This window comes from Platichthys flesus, chromosome 2, assembly GCF_949316205.1.
Source record: "Platichthys flesus chromosome 2, fPlaFle2.1, whole genome shotgun sequence".
Classification (NCBI taxonomy): domain Eukaryota; kingdom Metazoa; phylum Chordata; class Actinopteri; order Pleuronectiformes; family Pleuronectidae; genus Platichthys; species Platichthys flesus.
The window spans coordinates 19,515,554-19,530,828 of record NC_084946.1 but is presented as its reverse complement, the minus strand read 5'-3'; the positions used below and the strand labels follow the sequence as shown (position 1 = coordinate 19,530,828).

At 41.2% G+C, this 15,275-nt stretch overlaps 1 protein-coding gene across 3 annotated transcripts in view; it reads left to right on the top strand.

The window, feature by feature from the left end:
* syn2b (synapsin IIb) overlaps positions 1-11,803 on the top strand; it is a 63,752-nt gene extending 51,949 nt beyond the window's left edge. The window contains exons 6-15 of one of the 3 annotated variants that reach the window (XM_062404872.1): positions 130-192; positions 1,402-1,544; positions 1,913-1,987; positions 2,651-2,753; positions 5,754-5,930; positions 6,132-6,192; positions 8,466-8,676; positions 8,733-8,857; positions 8,937-9,381; positions 9,744-11,803. In XM_062404872.1, coding sequence (XP_062260856.1) covers positions 130-192; positions 1,402-1,544; positions 1,913-1,987; positions 2,651-2,753; positions 5,754-5,930; positions 6,132-6,192; positions 8,466-8,676; positions 8,733-8,857; positions 8,937-9,381; positions 9,744-9,897 — 1,557 coding nt within the window. In that variant the 3' untranslated portion in view covers positions 9,898-11,803. Of the gene's footprint in view, positions 1-129; positions 193-1,401; positions 1,545-1,912; positions 1,988-2,650; positions 2,754-5,753; positions 5,931-6,131; positions 6,193-8,465; positions 9,382-9,743 lie in introns of all 3 variants that reach the window. The other 2 variants (XM_062404864.1, XM_062404857.1) reach the window with 2 other exon arrangements.
* The last annotated feature ends 3,472 nt before the right edge of the window (positions 11,804-15,275 follow it).

The following is a 15,275-nucleotide window of genomic DNA, read 5'->3' as shown; positions in this document are numbered from 1 at the left end:
TCCATACATCTGTGAACAGTGGAGATGGAGTCGTTCACTAAAAGGGCCGCTGTAGTTTAATGGATAACATCTGTTGTCATTCAGTATACTTCATCTTCATTTATCATCATTTATCCCGTTTTGTTTCAGATTTCAACACCAAGCTTCCCAGTGGTGGTGAAGATCGGACACGCCCACTCTGGAATGGGAAAGGTAACGTTCATTACTCTCGAAACAATCCTCCTTCAATGTTCATCCTCAGTTCAGGCTCCGATGTCCATAGGGGAAGAACAGTTATTTTACTAGCTTATAATGCCAAGCTGTTGGAATGTAAAAGCACATGAAAAGTTTGACTTGAAATTAGGAGAAAGTAGCCACATGGTGGAGTGGAGCGAACCCATTAGACCATTGCATCAGTTGACATTTTAACATTTGAAAGTGGTTTGAAAATCTCTCTGTGTGCCCAGAGGTAGTTGAATAAGCACCAGCACATCTGGGCCAACGTTGATTGCACTGTGTAATTCTCTCTCTGACATACACCACCACTTATTCTAATTCTACTTTATGTCTTGTTTTTTCCCTTTTATGGCTGCAGCCTATCTTCCTTATATTCCCCCTCAGTACACTTTCCTCCTCTCTTTCTGCTGTTATCTACTGGGAACTGTGTTAATATTTTTTCCGTTTGAAATGGGTGTGATGTGTTTATCCTCTTTCACATAACTTGTCTATGAGTTGTTAAAACCCTCCAGCAACTAGTCATTTTATTTCGGTTAACTTCTAACAGGGTTTGTGTCAAATTATTGTTGAAATTTGAGAACACATTTCTATCAGAACTTTGTTTATTTTTTCTTTCCAGTCTCATTTATCATCCCACAACCCCTCAGATTTAGCTGGAAATGTTAGATTTTTTTCTCTATATCAAACCAATTGGATGGAAAGTGTTTTCTATTTGTCTTTAGATCTGCTGGTAAAGATTCCTTTACCTTTGTTGCTATTAAACTAAATGTCTTCTGGCTTTAGCTCTGAACGATTCTCATTGAGACAAGAGTAATGTGAAACGTCTCATCCGTCTCTCAGCGAAACACAAAGCCTCTAGTTTTATAAGAAGAAAAACACCCATCCATCTACTTTGTAGTTATAGCTACAGTAAATCTCAGCTCACGTTGTTGAGAGATTGGGTTCATCGGATCTAGAACTTCCTTGAATTTCTTTCCTGTGAGGCAACAGTGCCATTGCACGGCCAAAAAAAAAGTACTAAATAATGATCCCGGAAAATGTTTTAAATTTATCATGAAACTTCTTTTTATACCTCTGGTTTTATTGGGCAACATCAGAAGACAAACATTTGGCAGGATTTAATTACCAGTATACCGACCTCGACTTTGAATAAACAAAGGTTCCACTTGTATTTTTCCTCTGTAGGTCAAAGTGGACAATGTGAGTGATTTCCAGGACATTGCGAGTGTGGTGGCCATCACTCAGACCTACTGCACCACAGAGCCATTCATAGACGCCAAGTACGACATCAGGGTCCAGAAAATCGGCACTGACTACAAAGCATACATGTAAGTGTGTTACTCTTTATTTGTTCGCTGCGTTCAGGGAAAAACATTGGGTTTAATTTATTTGGTAACAGAGAAGACACCTCTTTAACACAGCATGAACCTATAACAACCTGAAATGAAACGTTTGTTGTGTGCACTCACTGTAAAACAGAGACCATGTGGTAACTGGCCTATTTTCCAGGATGCTACTCAGCCTGTGCTTGTTTCCAGACCACACAGGCATTTGACACAAAATAAACGCTACAACCGTAACCCTGCTGCTACAAGGGTGTCAAGTTCTGTCTGAGTTCATTTTCCTGTAGTTATAATTCCTACAAAGTGATGAAGGTCTGTTATGATTTAATGCCCAATTTCCTCTCCTTTTCCAGGCGAACATCCATCTCTGGTAATTGGAAGAGCAACACCGGATCTGCCATGTTGGAACAAGTAGCCATGACTGACAAGTGAGCAACGCTTCCACATCAGTGAAGCTCAGGCTGCCCTGGTGTCACACACGCTGTCATTTTGTTATGTCACAGTCAAAGATCTATTCAGACGAAAGCAGTTCACATGAGTAAACACGTTTGGAAATCCGCTGATATTTGTGAATCCATTTTCTAATGGGTATATTTGACATAATTAGTTGCGGATGGTTTGTGGCTAAAATCTGGATTGTTACTCTTTTCTCTAAGTGTGCGTAATTATTGATAATAATAGTGCATACAGCTAGATGGCTCACCAGTAGCAAAGCAGTTATTTTCCTTTTACATCCAGTGTCTGAACAGACAACTTTCCGCTCCCACAGCATCAGGACGTATCAGCCATTGTTTCTCACAGTCAGGGATCTCTGTCATAAATCACCTTTTTGCGAAAACTAAAAGAAAACCATTAAAATGAGCAGAGGTCCCTAAATCTGTGACAGATACTTACAGAGTACACTACAGATTCTTTAAATCTGACGCTGCTCTTGTACAGTCACGATATGCTTTGGGTCAATATTGATCCAACCTTATCTCATCTGCAACTGAATGTAGTAGCCCATTATATTTAACATTGTATTTTCTGTGAAAAGATTATCCGTTTGAAAGTTCTAATCCAGTAAACATGTGCTCTTCTCTTTGGGACAGGTATAAGCTGTGGGTTGATACCTGTTCAGAGATCTTTGCAGGACTGGATATCTGTGCCATCAAAGCCATCTGTGGGAAGGATGGTAACGACTACATTACTGAGGTGAGGATTGGAGGGAGAGAGGGACAGTAGGAAACTCAAAAAAAGCATTGATCAGCCAGTGTGCAGGTACCATACTGTTATTCTCCTGCATTTTGTTTGAATTCGTTGACACTGTCCTGTGGGAGTTGTATTTCATAAGAACCCTAATAAGGTGTCTGAGTCTTAAATTTAGCTTGTCTGGCCTAATTTGCCAGGCTGGGGCTTTCGATAATGTAGCTGGGAATAAACCAATTGAATAAAACCTGAATACACATGATGAGTAGGATTATTCTCTATTGCTATGATTATCGATTATCTCAATGTTTACTCTATTTGTGTGTTTATGTTTCTCTCTCAACAAAGTGCTCTGTCTGGGTCCATTTCAGCATTCATGTCTCTGTCCTCCTTTCTTTTCTTTACATATTGGTTTCATGTGTCACAGTCGTTAACCTTGAAGTCATGATCACAATGTTTTTAAATTTCACATTATTAGCAGTTATGTGCTTTGGTGTAATAATTCATTTCCTTACAAAATCATACATTAACATTTAGTATCACTCACACATGTAGCGGACGAAGCAAGCAGGCAAGTAGAAGTGTGTATCAACATAACAGTGACACAGCATATGAAAGTATACTGCTGAAAAGCATGATACAATAAAATACAATCATCCTTTTTTAGTCCCCCAATGGGAAATGTTGTTGTGTTACAGCATCGAAAAGGATATTGAAAATTAGAAGCATCAGTAAAACTTGAATTACCGCACGGCAGTTGTATGCCTCCGCCAACCAGTGCAGTTTCCGTGTACATATTTCTACATATTTTTCCCTCAAGATTCAAATTAAGTCACTATGTCCTTTGAACTTTGACCAACAAAATGTGATCAGATCCTCTTTGAGTCCGAGTTTATATTTGTACCAAGTTGAGGAAATTCCCTGGAGGCATTCTTGACATATCGTGTTCAGGGGATTGCGACGGACAGACAACCCGGACACATAATGCTTCAGACCGCTGGCTGTCTCCGGCGTGGAGGAAGACAAATTACCAACTACACTTGCACCATGAACATTAAGAAGAAAAAAAATATGACAAATAGAAACATGTTTTTTTTTGCTATAATACAAGTCTATATACAATGTTAACTGAAAAAACGTAGACAAGGTTGCACCCAGGAAGATGTTGAGATTGCACAGACAAATCATTTTATATGAAATTACACCAGAGTGAATTACTAGGGCAGAGCTAAATGTCGCTGTGCAGTGGGTGAGACACACAGAGATTCCCCACAGTGATCTCAGTTGTAGCTGTAGGCAAGCAGGAAGCCGGATCCGAAGCCACACACCACGACACAGCTGCAGAATTGAATCTGAAGAGGTAGCTCATGAATGAACATAGAGCTCGGTTGCGGTGACAGTAGCCAGGAGGAGTTCCTGGACAGTGGAGAGGCCGCTTCAGATGAGCAGGGCTGTGGAGGCTCAGGCTAATGGAATGAAAAAACTCTTAGAGCCACAGGGCGAGACAACAAAACAAGGTTTGGTGAGACAGTTTGAGAGATTTAGGTTCATGTGATGTTCAAGGCTTCCTTCATGTAACTGGCAGTAAAGAGAAGTGAAGTGTGGTTTCCTGTGTAGAGTGAACAGCTAAGAAAACTGAGGAGAGCATGTGACTGGCAGGAGCAGAAACTGAAGTAGAAAAACAAGGTGAAAAGTGAAGCTTGACAAGGTTTGGAAAATTGCATCATAATTACAAACCACGGTGAGTGGGAAGAGGAGGAAGAGGAAGAGGAGGAGGAGGAGGAGGAGGAGGAGTAGGAGGAGATACAAAGCCACACTGACACGAACACTGTCACACAATATCCACTTTTCTAAACTTCCCACACACACTTTGATGAGGCCTGACTGTCAGGAGGAAAAATTTAGAAATGTCATCGAAGGTAGAGTAAAGTGGGAGCGATGTGATAAACATTCATTCCCATGAGTCACCGTCGCTGAAAAGTGTTGTCCTTTTTTTTTTTTGCAAGGGTGCAGTTAAAGTGGGTGTGTGTGTGTTTAAAGGCTGTTGATTGCTCCTTAAAATACAGAATAGCTCTGCTGTTGTTCAGCAGCAGCCGCCTAGCTGTTATATTGATTCCTATGTTTTGTGCAGAAACAGGTTGCCAGTGTATGTTGAAGGGTACAAACACATCTCTTACATTACATTTCATTCATCTGACGCTTTCATCCAAAGCGACTTACAATAAGTGCATCAACCATGAGGGTACAAACCCAGAAAAACAAGAATCCAATTTTCCAGTGATTACTTTATTGTTACCTCAGTCAAGGAGGTTATATTTCCACTCTTGTCGTTTGTGTTTAAGCAAGATAACACAAAAAATATTGAACAGATTTACACAAAAGTAGAAGGATGCAACATGGGTCAAGACAGAATCTTATCAATTATACTTTGATGTGGATCTAGATAATTTTTTTTCTATTTTCTTAACATTGACCATTTTTTTTATATTTTCACAAATTTCCCAGGGATTCATTTATGGATCTGGATGCTGTATGCAATTTGGTGTGACTTGATTGAATTCAATGTATTGTTGGGCCCTAGTGTAGGTATGTGCTTTACTTAATCCCACCTCAAATTTGTAATTGTATAAGATTAATTATTTGAGGTGGGATAAATAACAAAGCAATATCAAAAATGTTATAAAAATAGAAGATGACAACAGAAATGATATTAACAATATGTGGTTTTATAACTCTGACAGCATCAATAAACAAAGAGTAGGAGCCTAAATATATTAACTACAATCTGTTCAAATAAATCCAAACTAATTCTCAATATCTTTTCTATATGGGAAAAGGTAACAGTCCTACCAGCCCAGCCATTATTCATTATCACATTGGTTATCGGGACTATTACAACATTGACCGTTTTACTTGTTTTCACTTAGTTTCTGGTCAATAATATTTCATTCGTCTCAACAGCTCAGTCAAATACCATATCAATATTTCTGTGCCCTGTTTGTGCAGGTTGTGGGTTCATCTATGCAGTTAATCGGTGACCACCAGGCAGAGGACCGCCAGCTCATCTCAGAGGTGGTGGTCACAAAGATGAACCAGGTTCTGGCCCCCAGGTCGTCCTCCGCCTCCCGTTCACCCGCCCGCTCCCCTCAGGGCATGAAGCCGACCACCGTGCAGCCCCAGCAGGTAGAAGCGGCAGCAAACTGTTATACAACACACAAGTGTTAGGACTTTAATTACTAAGAGAAAATCATTTGTTATGGCTCACTGCTGATTCTTTAAACAAACCCTGGGTCTCATGATTTATTTTCTATCCCACTCTCTCTCTCTCTCTTTCTTTGTTTTTCTTTCTCTCTGCGTTTCCTCCACCCCCTCACTCTCTCTCAGACTGCCGCCCTGAAGGAAGCAGATCCGAACAGGACCTCAGGCCCGCGCCCTCAACCTCAAGGTTGTCTGAACGCTGGTGTACATCGTAACATGAGTTCTGACACTCTGGTGCCAAAGCATGTCTAAGAACAACTTGGGAAATCTTACTGAAAGGAAATAACGAGTATTTGAAAAAAGTAAAAAGTATTCTGTTTCAAACTAAATACTGCCGTTAGTGGAAAAAAATGTGGCTTTGACATGCTGCTGATACATTTTCTTAATATAGAGAGACCTCATATCCCAGATTGCCATCACAAGTATAATGAAAATCATGTTTGATCTTCTCTGGAATTTTACAAAAAAAAAACATTGAGACCGATACCAACTTTAACAGCTACTAACTGCAGCTTCACCGTACAGACACGAGCCAGCTTTCGATCCTCTCATTGAACTCCAGGCAGGAACAATAATAAGTGCATTCCTCTAGGAATAAGAGCAGTTTGTATTTCCTCTGCATCCTTATCTCTCTTCCCTGATAACGAATATCCATTATCATTACCTCTAACTAATGCGCTGCTATCATGTGGTCGTGTGGCCTTGTCTCTCTTCAACTTGTGACCTGCACTTGGATTAATAACATTTGAATATACAGTTCAGTGCACTTAGCTGCAGCCACAGCTTCTGTGTTAGTGTGGTGACGCTTGTGCTCTTGTCTGATGTGTTGAATCCGACTTTGCTAAATTTAGAAAAAGCCATTATTAGTGGAGTTGCACTGTTTGCCAGTGAGTGTGTTTGCACATTTGCCTGTACACCATGTGGTGTTTCTGCTGGTCGCTCTAGAAATGCCAGGATTTTACGTTTGACAAGAATTGTTAGAGACAACCATGATCTCAGGTTAATATATTTGAATCTAAAATAAACTACAGCAGATTTGAAACATAAAAAATTCACATCAGTGGCAAACATGTGTTTATTTATAGATGGATGTTATTTTTCTGCCTAGACATGTAGATTCTTAAATGTTTTCCTAGTGGTTAGTGTGTAAAGGTTTGGTCAGCTCAGTTTGCAGTTTTCTGTGGTTGACGCTTGGCTTTTGAATCCTTTTTAAATCCTTTTTTTAAAAATCCTTCCCTCTGTCAAGAAACAAAGCCTCCTTTGCAGAATCTGAATGTTTTGTGAGTACTTGCTTGGTGTCACCTGTGGTTTTATATTAAACTTGTAGTTCTCTGTTCTATTTCCTGAGCAGAGATAAGGGGCTTTATGTGGTTCACAAAACATATATTGCTGTACAAGAAAAGAAGCGTCTTGTTCTTTCTCTGCACGATCACTCCTTATTTGCTTGGATCCAAACCATTGAGTTGACATTTGATCTTCATTTCAATTCTGTATGATTTTCTTTCCATCTCAATATTCCCTGTTTCATGTAAAGAGATGTTTTTTAAACTAAAATAACATATAATTCAGTGTTTGCGTCCAAGCAAATGTTTTTACTGTGTCACCCTTTCCAAATTATGTTTGTACAAATGCTATTTTCTTTGATTTTTATGCGTCGTGAGTCCCAAGCAACTATTGGGACGCTTAATGACTAACTGATCAAACGTAAGACTCATGGCCATTTAGCTGCCTGACAGTAATGACTGTAATAATGTCTGGGATGAATTTTCGTGAAAGTCCTTGTGGTAATAGAGCATCTAAATTATAACCTTTTAAAAATATGCTTTAACATGTGATTTAGAAAACTGATCATAGTCCTGCATCCAGGAAAGTAAATGATCAGCCATTGAAAACTCATCCCTGCCTTGTCATTGCTCATGTAGCATGTATAATCACTCGTTTCCTTTGTGCCTCATGGCGAGTTGCTGTGCTGCCTGTGTTTTTGAACTGGTTTTATTCCAATCATCTCCCTTTGTTGTTTTCTGTTTCCCTCCTCCTCCCTCTCGGTGCCTCTCACTGTCTCCTCACTAACTCCTAACGTGCTCCACTAACACTTTGCATGTCGGGCCAGCTGCCATGCCGCCTAACTGTTGATCTGCTGCCCCCTGCTGGTGTCTGCAGCACAAACATTCAGAGGCTGCTTTGCTTCAGTCTGTTCTTGACAGATGAGTTGGGTTTTTTATGAATGTGACGGGTCTTTATGTGAATGGGCATGTTTAGACTCAAGCTCAGTATCTGTATCGTGTTCTGCTTCGGTCTCTGGTGAGTGTCACGGACGCTTGGTTTTCTAACAGGTGCTACATTTAAAAATAACACTACATTTTTCTTTATCTTTTGCATTTGTTTGCTTTCATTGCCTCTGTGTGTTACATATGGTTAGGGATGAAAATCTAACCTAAGTGTCATATCTCCATCGTCTAGGTGCACCAATGAAATCAAAGAGTGTGGACCCATCATCAGAGTCAGTGAAGAGAGCATCTGAACCAGCGCCTGAGCAGGCCCAGAAACCTGGTCCCGCTCAGAAACCTGCTCAGGCTCAGAAGCCAGGCCCGATCCAAAAGGCCGCCTCAGTCACAAGGCCTCCAGTGCCGAGGCCTCCACCGATGACAAGAGCCCCGTCTGTCACAAGGCCAGCTCCAGGCTCTCCCCCAACCAAAGCAGCAGCCGTCACAGCTGCCAAATCTCCTGCTCTAGCTCCAGCTCTAGTTCCAGCTCCAGCTCTAGTTCCAGCCCAAGCTCTAGCTCCAGCTCTAGTTACAACCCAAGCACCAGCCCCAGCTCCTGCTCCAGCCCCAGCTCTAGCTCCAGCTCTAGTTCCAGCTCTAGCCCCAGCTCCAACTCCAGCCCCAGGCCCAGCCCTAGCCTCTCCCTCACACTCAGCCTCAGCTACAGCCCAAGCCTCGCCCTCAGCCTCAGCTCCGACAACAGAGCAGCCCAAGCCCCAGTCTCAGGGCTCTCCGTCCCCAGCTCCCGGCAAACCAAAAGAGCTGCCGCCCAAACCCACACCACCTGCAAAGCCCATCCCACCTGTACGCAGGAATTCAAGGCCTCAGCTCCAGCCAAAGCCACAAACCCCACTTCCTCCCAAACTCCAGCCTGCTGCACCAGCCCCGGAACCCACTCTGGCCTGGGATGCTCCCCAAACCTCAGCTCCTTCCCTGGCTCAGTCCCCGCCTAATGCTCAGTCTCCAGATAAGGCTCAGCCCCAGGCCAAGCTGGCCTCTCCCTCTGCAGATGCCGAGTTTGACCCATTTGAGGCAGCTGCGGCCCCCGATGAGTCCGAGGCCCCAGTGGATGAGCAGCCAGCTTCCCAGCAGAAGACCCATCCTCTGCTTAAGTAAGAGCCACATTATCAAGGCACCGGTGATAATGCAAAGACATGCGGGCCCCGTTTTGTGGTTATGATACAAAAAGAGAATGATCATTTGATTTTGATGACATAACACAACTATTCACAACACCTAAATTGTCACTAATGTATTTTAAGTGTCTTAAAATGTAACAGTCATGTTGGTAACTATCTGAAAATAATTGTAATGTTTCTCAAGACCTCATACACATTTCCTTGTGTGTCTTTGCTCCTCAGTAGGTCCCTCAGTAACGATTAATACTCACACACCCCTCTCTCCCTTCCTTTACATTATTTCTCTAATCATCTCCTCCCCTCCTCCCTCTCTTCCCCATCCTCCCTCTCCCCAGTAAGTCACAGTCCCTGACCAATGCCTTCAACGCTTTCAGCGACTCCTCTTTCTTCCGCGGGGGCTCGAGCTCCAGAGGCGACGGCCAGGAGGAGGCAAAGGCGGAGACCATTCGCAACCTCCGAAAGTCCTTCGTCAGCCTTTTCTCTGACTAGACACGGCCAACAACAACAACAACAACAAAAAACATAGTCGGCCCTTCGCTGCGTCTGGCCCCGTCTCTGACCTTTGGCCAGCCATGACTCGATTGACAGTAAATGTGAACCAGTCTGAGATTAAAATCTGTGTGTTAACTGTTCTGTATTCCCTCCGCCCCCCCGGTCCCTCCTCTCCTCCTCCACTTTTCTCTGTGTGAGTAACAGTGAGGCCTGCTGGGTAGGATGTTCAGTGAAATGATGACTGTGCCAGAGTCATCGGACTGAAGGAGTTACGTCATTGAATAGATTAGATTGACTGGAACGAGAAAATGTTTATTTTTCCCGGAGCACACCCAAAGAATACTTTCAGAAATATATATATATATATATAAGGTATATTATTCTCAACTACAGATGGGATGTACATACAGTATATATAAAGTAAATAAATATAAACATGTATAACTATAAATGGAGATAAGCCAATATTTAATAATAAGAAAAGACCCATAAATCAAGTGACACTTTTCAGTTAGCTTTCGTCAGTGGCATAACTCTTTCCCTCATTGGCTGGATTTATACACATTTAAAAAAACAAAACAGTTATTTGATTGTTTCCCCTTCGCACACACACACACACACACACACACACACACACACACACACACACACACACACACATAGACAGTGAATTGAGTTCCGTCAGTAAGTGACATTGATCGTGTTAATCCAGCCCGTCTCTCTGGTCCTTGGACTCGTCATCACTGCCCCCCCACCCCACCCCCTTTTTTTGTCTCTGAAGTTTGTTGTCGTCTGAGGGAGCTGAAGATCTGTGTGTGTGTATGTATTCATCTGTGTTCAGTTGTTATGCATGGCTCCTCCGAGGGGTTGGGTGTGTCTTTGGAGCAGAAGGGAGCTCCATCAGTGTTGAGTTTTTGCCCTCCGTTGCCTCTCGCTCTCTCTCTCTCTCTCTCTTTCTCTTTCTCTCTAGATGTTGTAGCCTTATTGTGAACAACTCACAGCTCCGTTTGTTAGTTGTGCAGATCTGAGTCAACGACGGCTTGCAAATCCATTCATTTACCTGACTTAGAAAACGACAGAAGGCGCGATCGATCGCTGCCTTGCTAGTGGGTTCGTTCCAAATGGGCCAGTGAGGAACTCAATCCTCCAAGGTAAATGAATGCATTTTCAAACAGTCACTTGTGTCTGTTGCTGTGACTGGTGATTTCTTGTTTCACCTCTGTGTAGATCTATCAACGGTATTGTATTTGTTGATTATTCTCATAAAAAGACATTGAGACAGTAGTGCAATAACACCTCGACATGACTGTTGAGCACTGTCAACCTGTTATAAATATAGATATGACCATCCGTACATACAGGACCTGTGTATCTGTTAAAAACCTTCTTCTTACATTGCCCTTTAAGATTCCTTTCAGTGGCGACACCCCAGGTTGCTTATTACTGCCGTTGGATGCCAGGCTTTGGATTAATATGCCATAATACAGTGTTGGATTTTCAGGACTCACTTTAAGGCAACCTGGAATAAACCCGCCCGAAACTTGACTGGTCTTTTTCAGTTGCGTTGCTTCATTTCAAGTCCATGTGTGTAGAAACTATTCAGAAAATATATCAATCTCAACACGTAACAACTGCATATCAACCTCTCTGCTTCTCCATCATTAGTACTTTGTTGCAAGTAAACATATTGTAATTGTATTTATGAACGTGTCATCTCAGGAGTTTATTTTTTGTAATATATTAACGGATTTATTTTTTTGAAGTCCCATATTGATGGTATAGTATATTCTTTGTTTTGTATTGTGATTTTATTTGTAATGCAATATTGCTTTGCATGATCTGGTGACTAATAATGGTTTTTTTTTTCTGTACAGATAAAAAGTTAATAAAGATGTTGTTCCATTATTTCACTGATTCACAAATTGAGATCCTCGATGGCGACTGTAGCTTTTGTCCACGGGACGGTTTTTATTCAAAGTGCTCGGTATCAGTTTTACACAGCAACTATAACTCTATTCAGTTGAGTGCATAACACCATCAACAGTCTGCATAAATGAAAACTAGCCTTATAGTTCAGGCCACACTAAATTTTTCAGCTACACATTAATAGGAGTTACAGGTTACTTTAAATCCACCAGATCCTGATTTTCCTGAGATTCTTAAGCAATTGCACACATTTGTTAAACACTCAAACATGAACACACTGATATGACATGATTTCATCAAGACCCATGAATTATTCTTTGAGAAATTAATGAAAATTTTGAAAAAACAGTGCATCTATCTAGCAATGTAACGGAAAGTGAAGAAAAAAAAACATCCTGGATCATCACCAACATTAAATTATAGGTTTCGTGGAAATGTGTCCAGTAGTTTATTGCTTAGTCCAGCTAACAAAGAAATAAACAAACAGATGAAAACATACCTTCCTTGGCGAAGGTGATGAAAGAATGAGGAGGAATTTGTTACACCAGGATTTAAATGTTGAGATCGAGGGTCATCAACACCGGATTCGACGGACTCTCTTAAGGTGAGAGTCCCGTTGTGTCATTGTTAAGGTGACATCATCACTCTTAATGTCTCACACTTAGATATAATCTCTTTTATTATGAATGGATGGGTTGGACTGGCTGTGCTGAACCAGCAGATGGCGCTATATACATGTGGAAATACTGTGCTGTAGATTTTTCATCAGTTAAGATCCGTAAGGCATTTTAAATAAGACAAAGCTTGGAAACATACAGTTAATGGCCCTATTATCAATGTTATTATTATTATTATACATTTTATTATAATTCTTATAAGGCGATGATAGTGATGGTCATAATTATTATTGGAACATTGATAGACAGACATGACACTGTAACATGACGTCATGCACACTGATCTATACAAACAGAAATCTATGATATGTAGTCAACAACATTATAGTTTATTATATATATATATACAAACACTCACACACCCACACACATACATATATACATATATGACCCTCGATGTATACACGTGTGTGTGTGTGTGGGGGGGGGGGGGTGGGTGTATGTGTGTGTGTGTGCATGAGCTTGTTGTGTTACTGTATAAACAGGAAAAGCACTTTCATCTGAGGTATTTTAATTATTACTATAGTAAAAATGATTAAGACATTCTGTATTCTTCCATTACAGATAATGTGACACACAATCACACATTCAGATACAAGGCTCACTTTGAACACAATACAGTGATGACAGAGGAAATGCTCGCCGCTCAGTTCTCAGTCCACTGGACGACCAGTCAGTGGAGATCTGTGGGAACATCTCTGTCACTCAGCTCATAGGGACGTGCATGTGGGCGGCCAACGCACCAAAACAAGCGTCATCGAGCCAAACCCTGTTTATCTTGGTGCTCTTCCCAACCAAAATCATCACATCCAGATTCAGTTTGTTAATCTGCCAATAGACTTGAGGATGGAGGATCATCTCGGCCTATCTCCGGGTGTCTAGCATCGTCGCTGATGCTGATTCTGAATAACTTGCTCCCCTATAGTCCTCAAACATGTCATGTCAGGTATATATCTCTATTAATCAGTAGATCAGCGGGTGAGAGTCTTGAAAAGGGACACGAGTGCTTTGACAATGAGGACTTTCAGAAAGCAGAACTCCAGTCTGCTGGGACTCCACTGTGTAAACAGTCAGACATGATTGCTTCGTTTTGTTTGTGACAGCAAAAATCTCAAGGGCATAATTTCCTATTTAGTTCAGCACAAAGAAATTGTGCGTGGGGAGGACGATCATATATCTGAGAGACAGAGTGTTTCTGTAGGTCTGTGAGTAAGCAGCTGACCTAGTTCCTACAGCATCGAGTTATGACGGAGCAGATGAAATCAAGCTGCACAGTGAAAGTACCATAAATTAACTATATTTACATTTAGTTTCTTTGATCTTTTGATGAACAGCGATCAAAAGAAGAACATATGGTATCTCTCTGAACTGTGTGCTGCATAGGGTTTCTTGACTTTTGCATTTCAAAGCCTTACAAAAACTGCACACACAAGTTTAGGTCAAGCTTAGACTTTGACAAGAAACCCCTTTGATAGTTCTATGTCTTTAGAATGAGTTCTTGAGAACAATCATTTTCAACATCTATTATAAATAAACTAATAACATTTAAGTGTCATTATACTTCTCAGTTTTTTCAACCTAATGCAATGGAGTTGTAGTTAAATAAAATTGAAGCCCAGAATAATTTCTCTCACCTCTGGCTGTATGGTGAATATAGAGCTGGGTTAGCAGCGGGACGCACCTGTCCTGGCTTTGTCCTCAGGTATCAATGTCCCATGTCCCACTTAACTTTGTTTTATCTCATTTCAGAATCAGGATCAGGTTTATTGGCCAAGTAAGTTTGCACAAGCAGGGAATTTGACTTGGTAAAGTGGCTCTCAGTTGCTTACACAGAATACACATCACAAAACAATCATAACAAAACAAAACAAGAAAACAGTGTCTGTTTTCATGTTTTGTGTCTGGTGGTTTTGGTGAACAGAGATCTGTAGGGCCTACCAGAGGGGAGGACTTTGAAAAGGTTGTGTCCAGGGTGAGAGGGGTCTGCAGTGATTGTTCCTGCCCGTTTCCTGACTCTGGATGTGTACAGGTCCTGGATGGTGGTCATTTGGCACCGATGATCTTTCCTGCAGACCTGACTAACTTGTACAAATACTGAAATGTGACTATTTATGTTTTTAGAGCTAATGTTTTCTGAGCCTGGCGCGGTATCTTGACGTTACAACTCTCTACAATACGGGGTCCATATTTGCAAACCTTCTGGTTATGAGGGTTAATCAATTCAGCTTGATCTAAAATTCAGAGTTCAACAGTAACCAAACAAATATCACAAATATCAGGCTGTCACATGAGGGAATCCTGAGTTTAAATTAAGTAAATCAAAACGAAGAGCAAGTCCAGCAGCTTGACTTGAAACATAAGGTCTCGCCTGTGATTAACCCTCATGTAAACGGCGGTCATGTGGTCCATCGTTTGAGAAAACCCGGTTACAGAAGCCCACTTTGAAAATGGATGCACATCTTTTTGTGGTCTTACGGTACAGGTCCTTGGATGGACGATTGATTTCCACACACGAAATCAACAAGTTTAATGGAATGAAATACTATATATATAGTACAAATTAAAGGGAAAGTTGGCTACTTTTTCATTGTTGCATTCAGAAAAATAAAAACATAGTTAATAAAAGAATGTTCTTCAGATTTCTACAGTATCTTCTGAAACTTGACACACAGAGGTGATATATCTGTGTCACCTGAAAATATATTTATATATTTAATAGGAGCAAGTTATGAGTGCCATAATGAACAAGACAGGAAACAGGGGGGCCACACA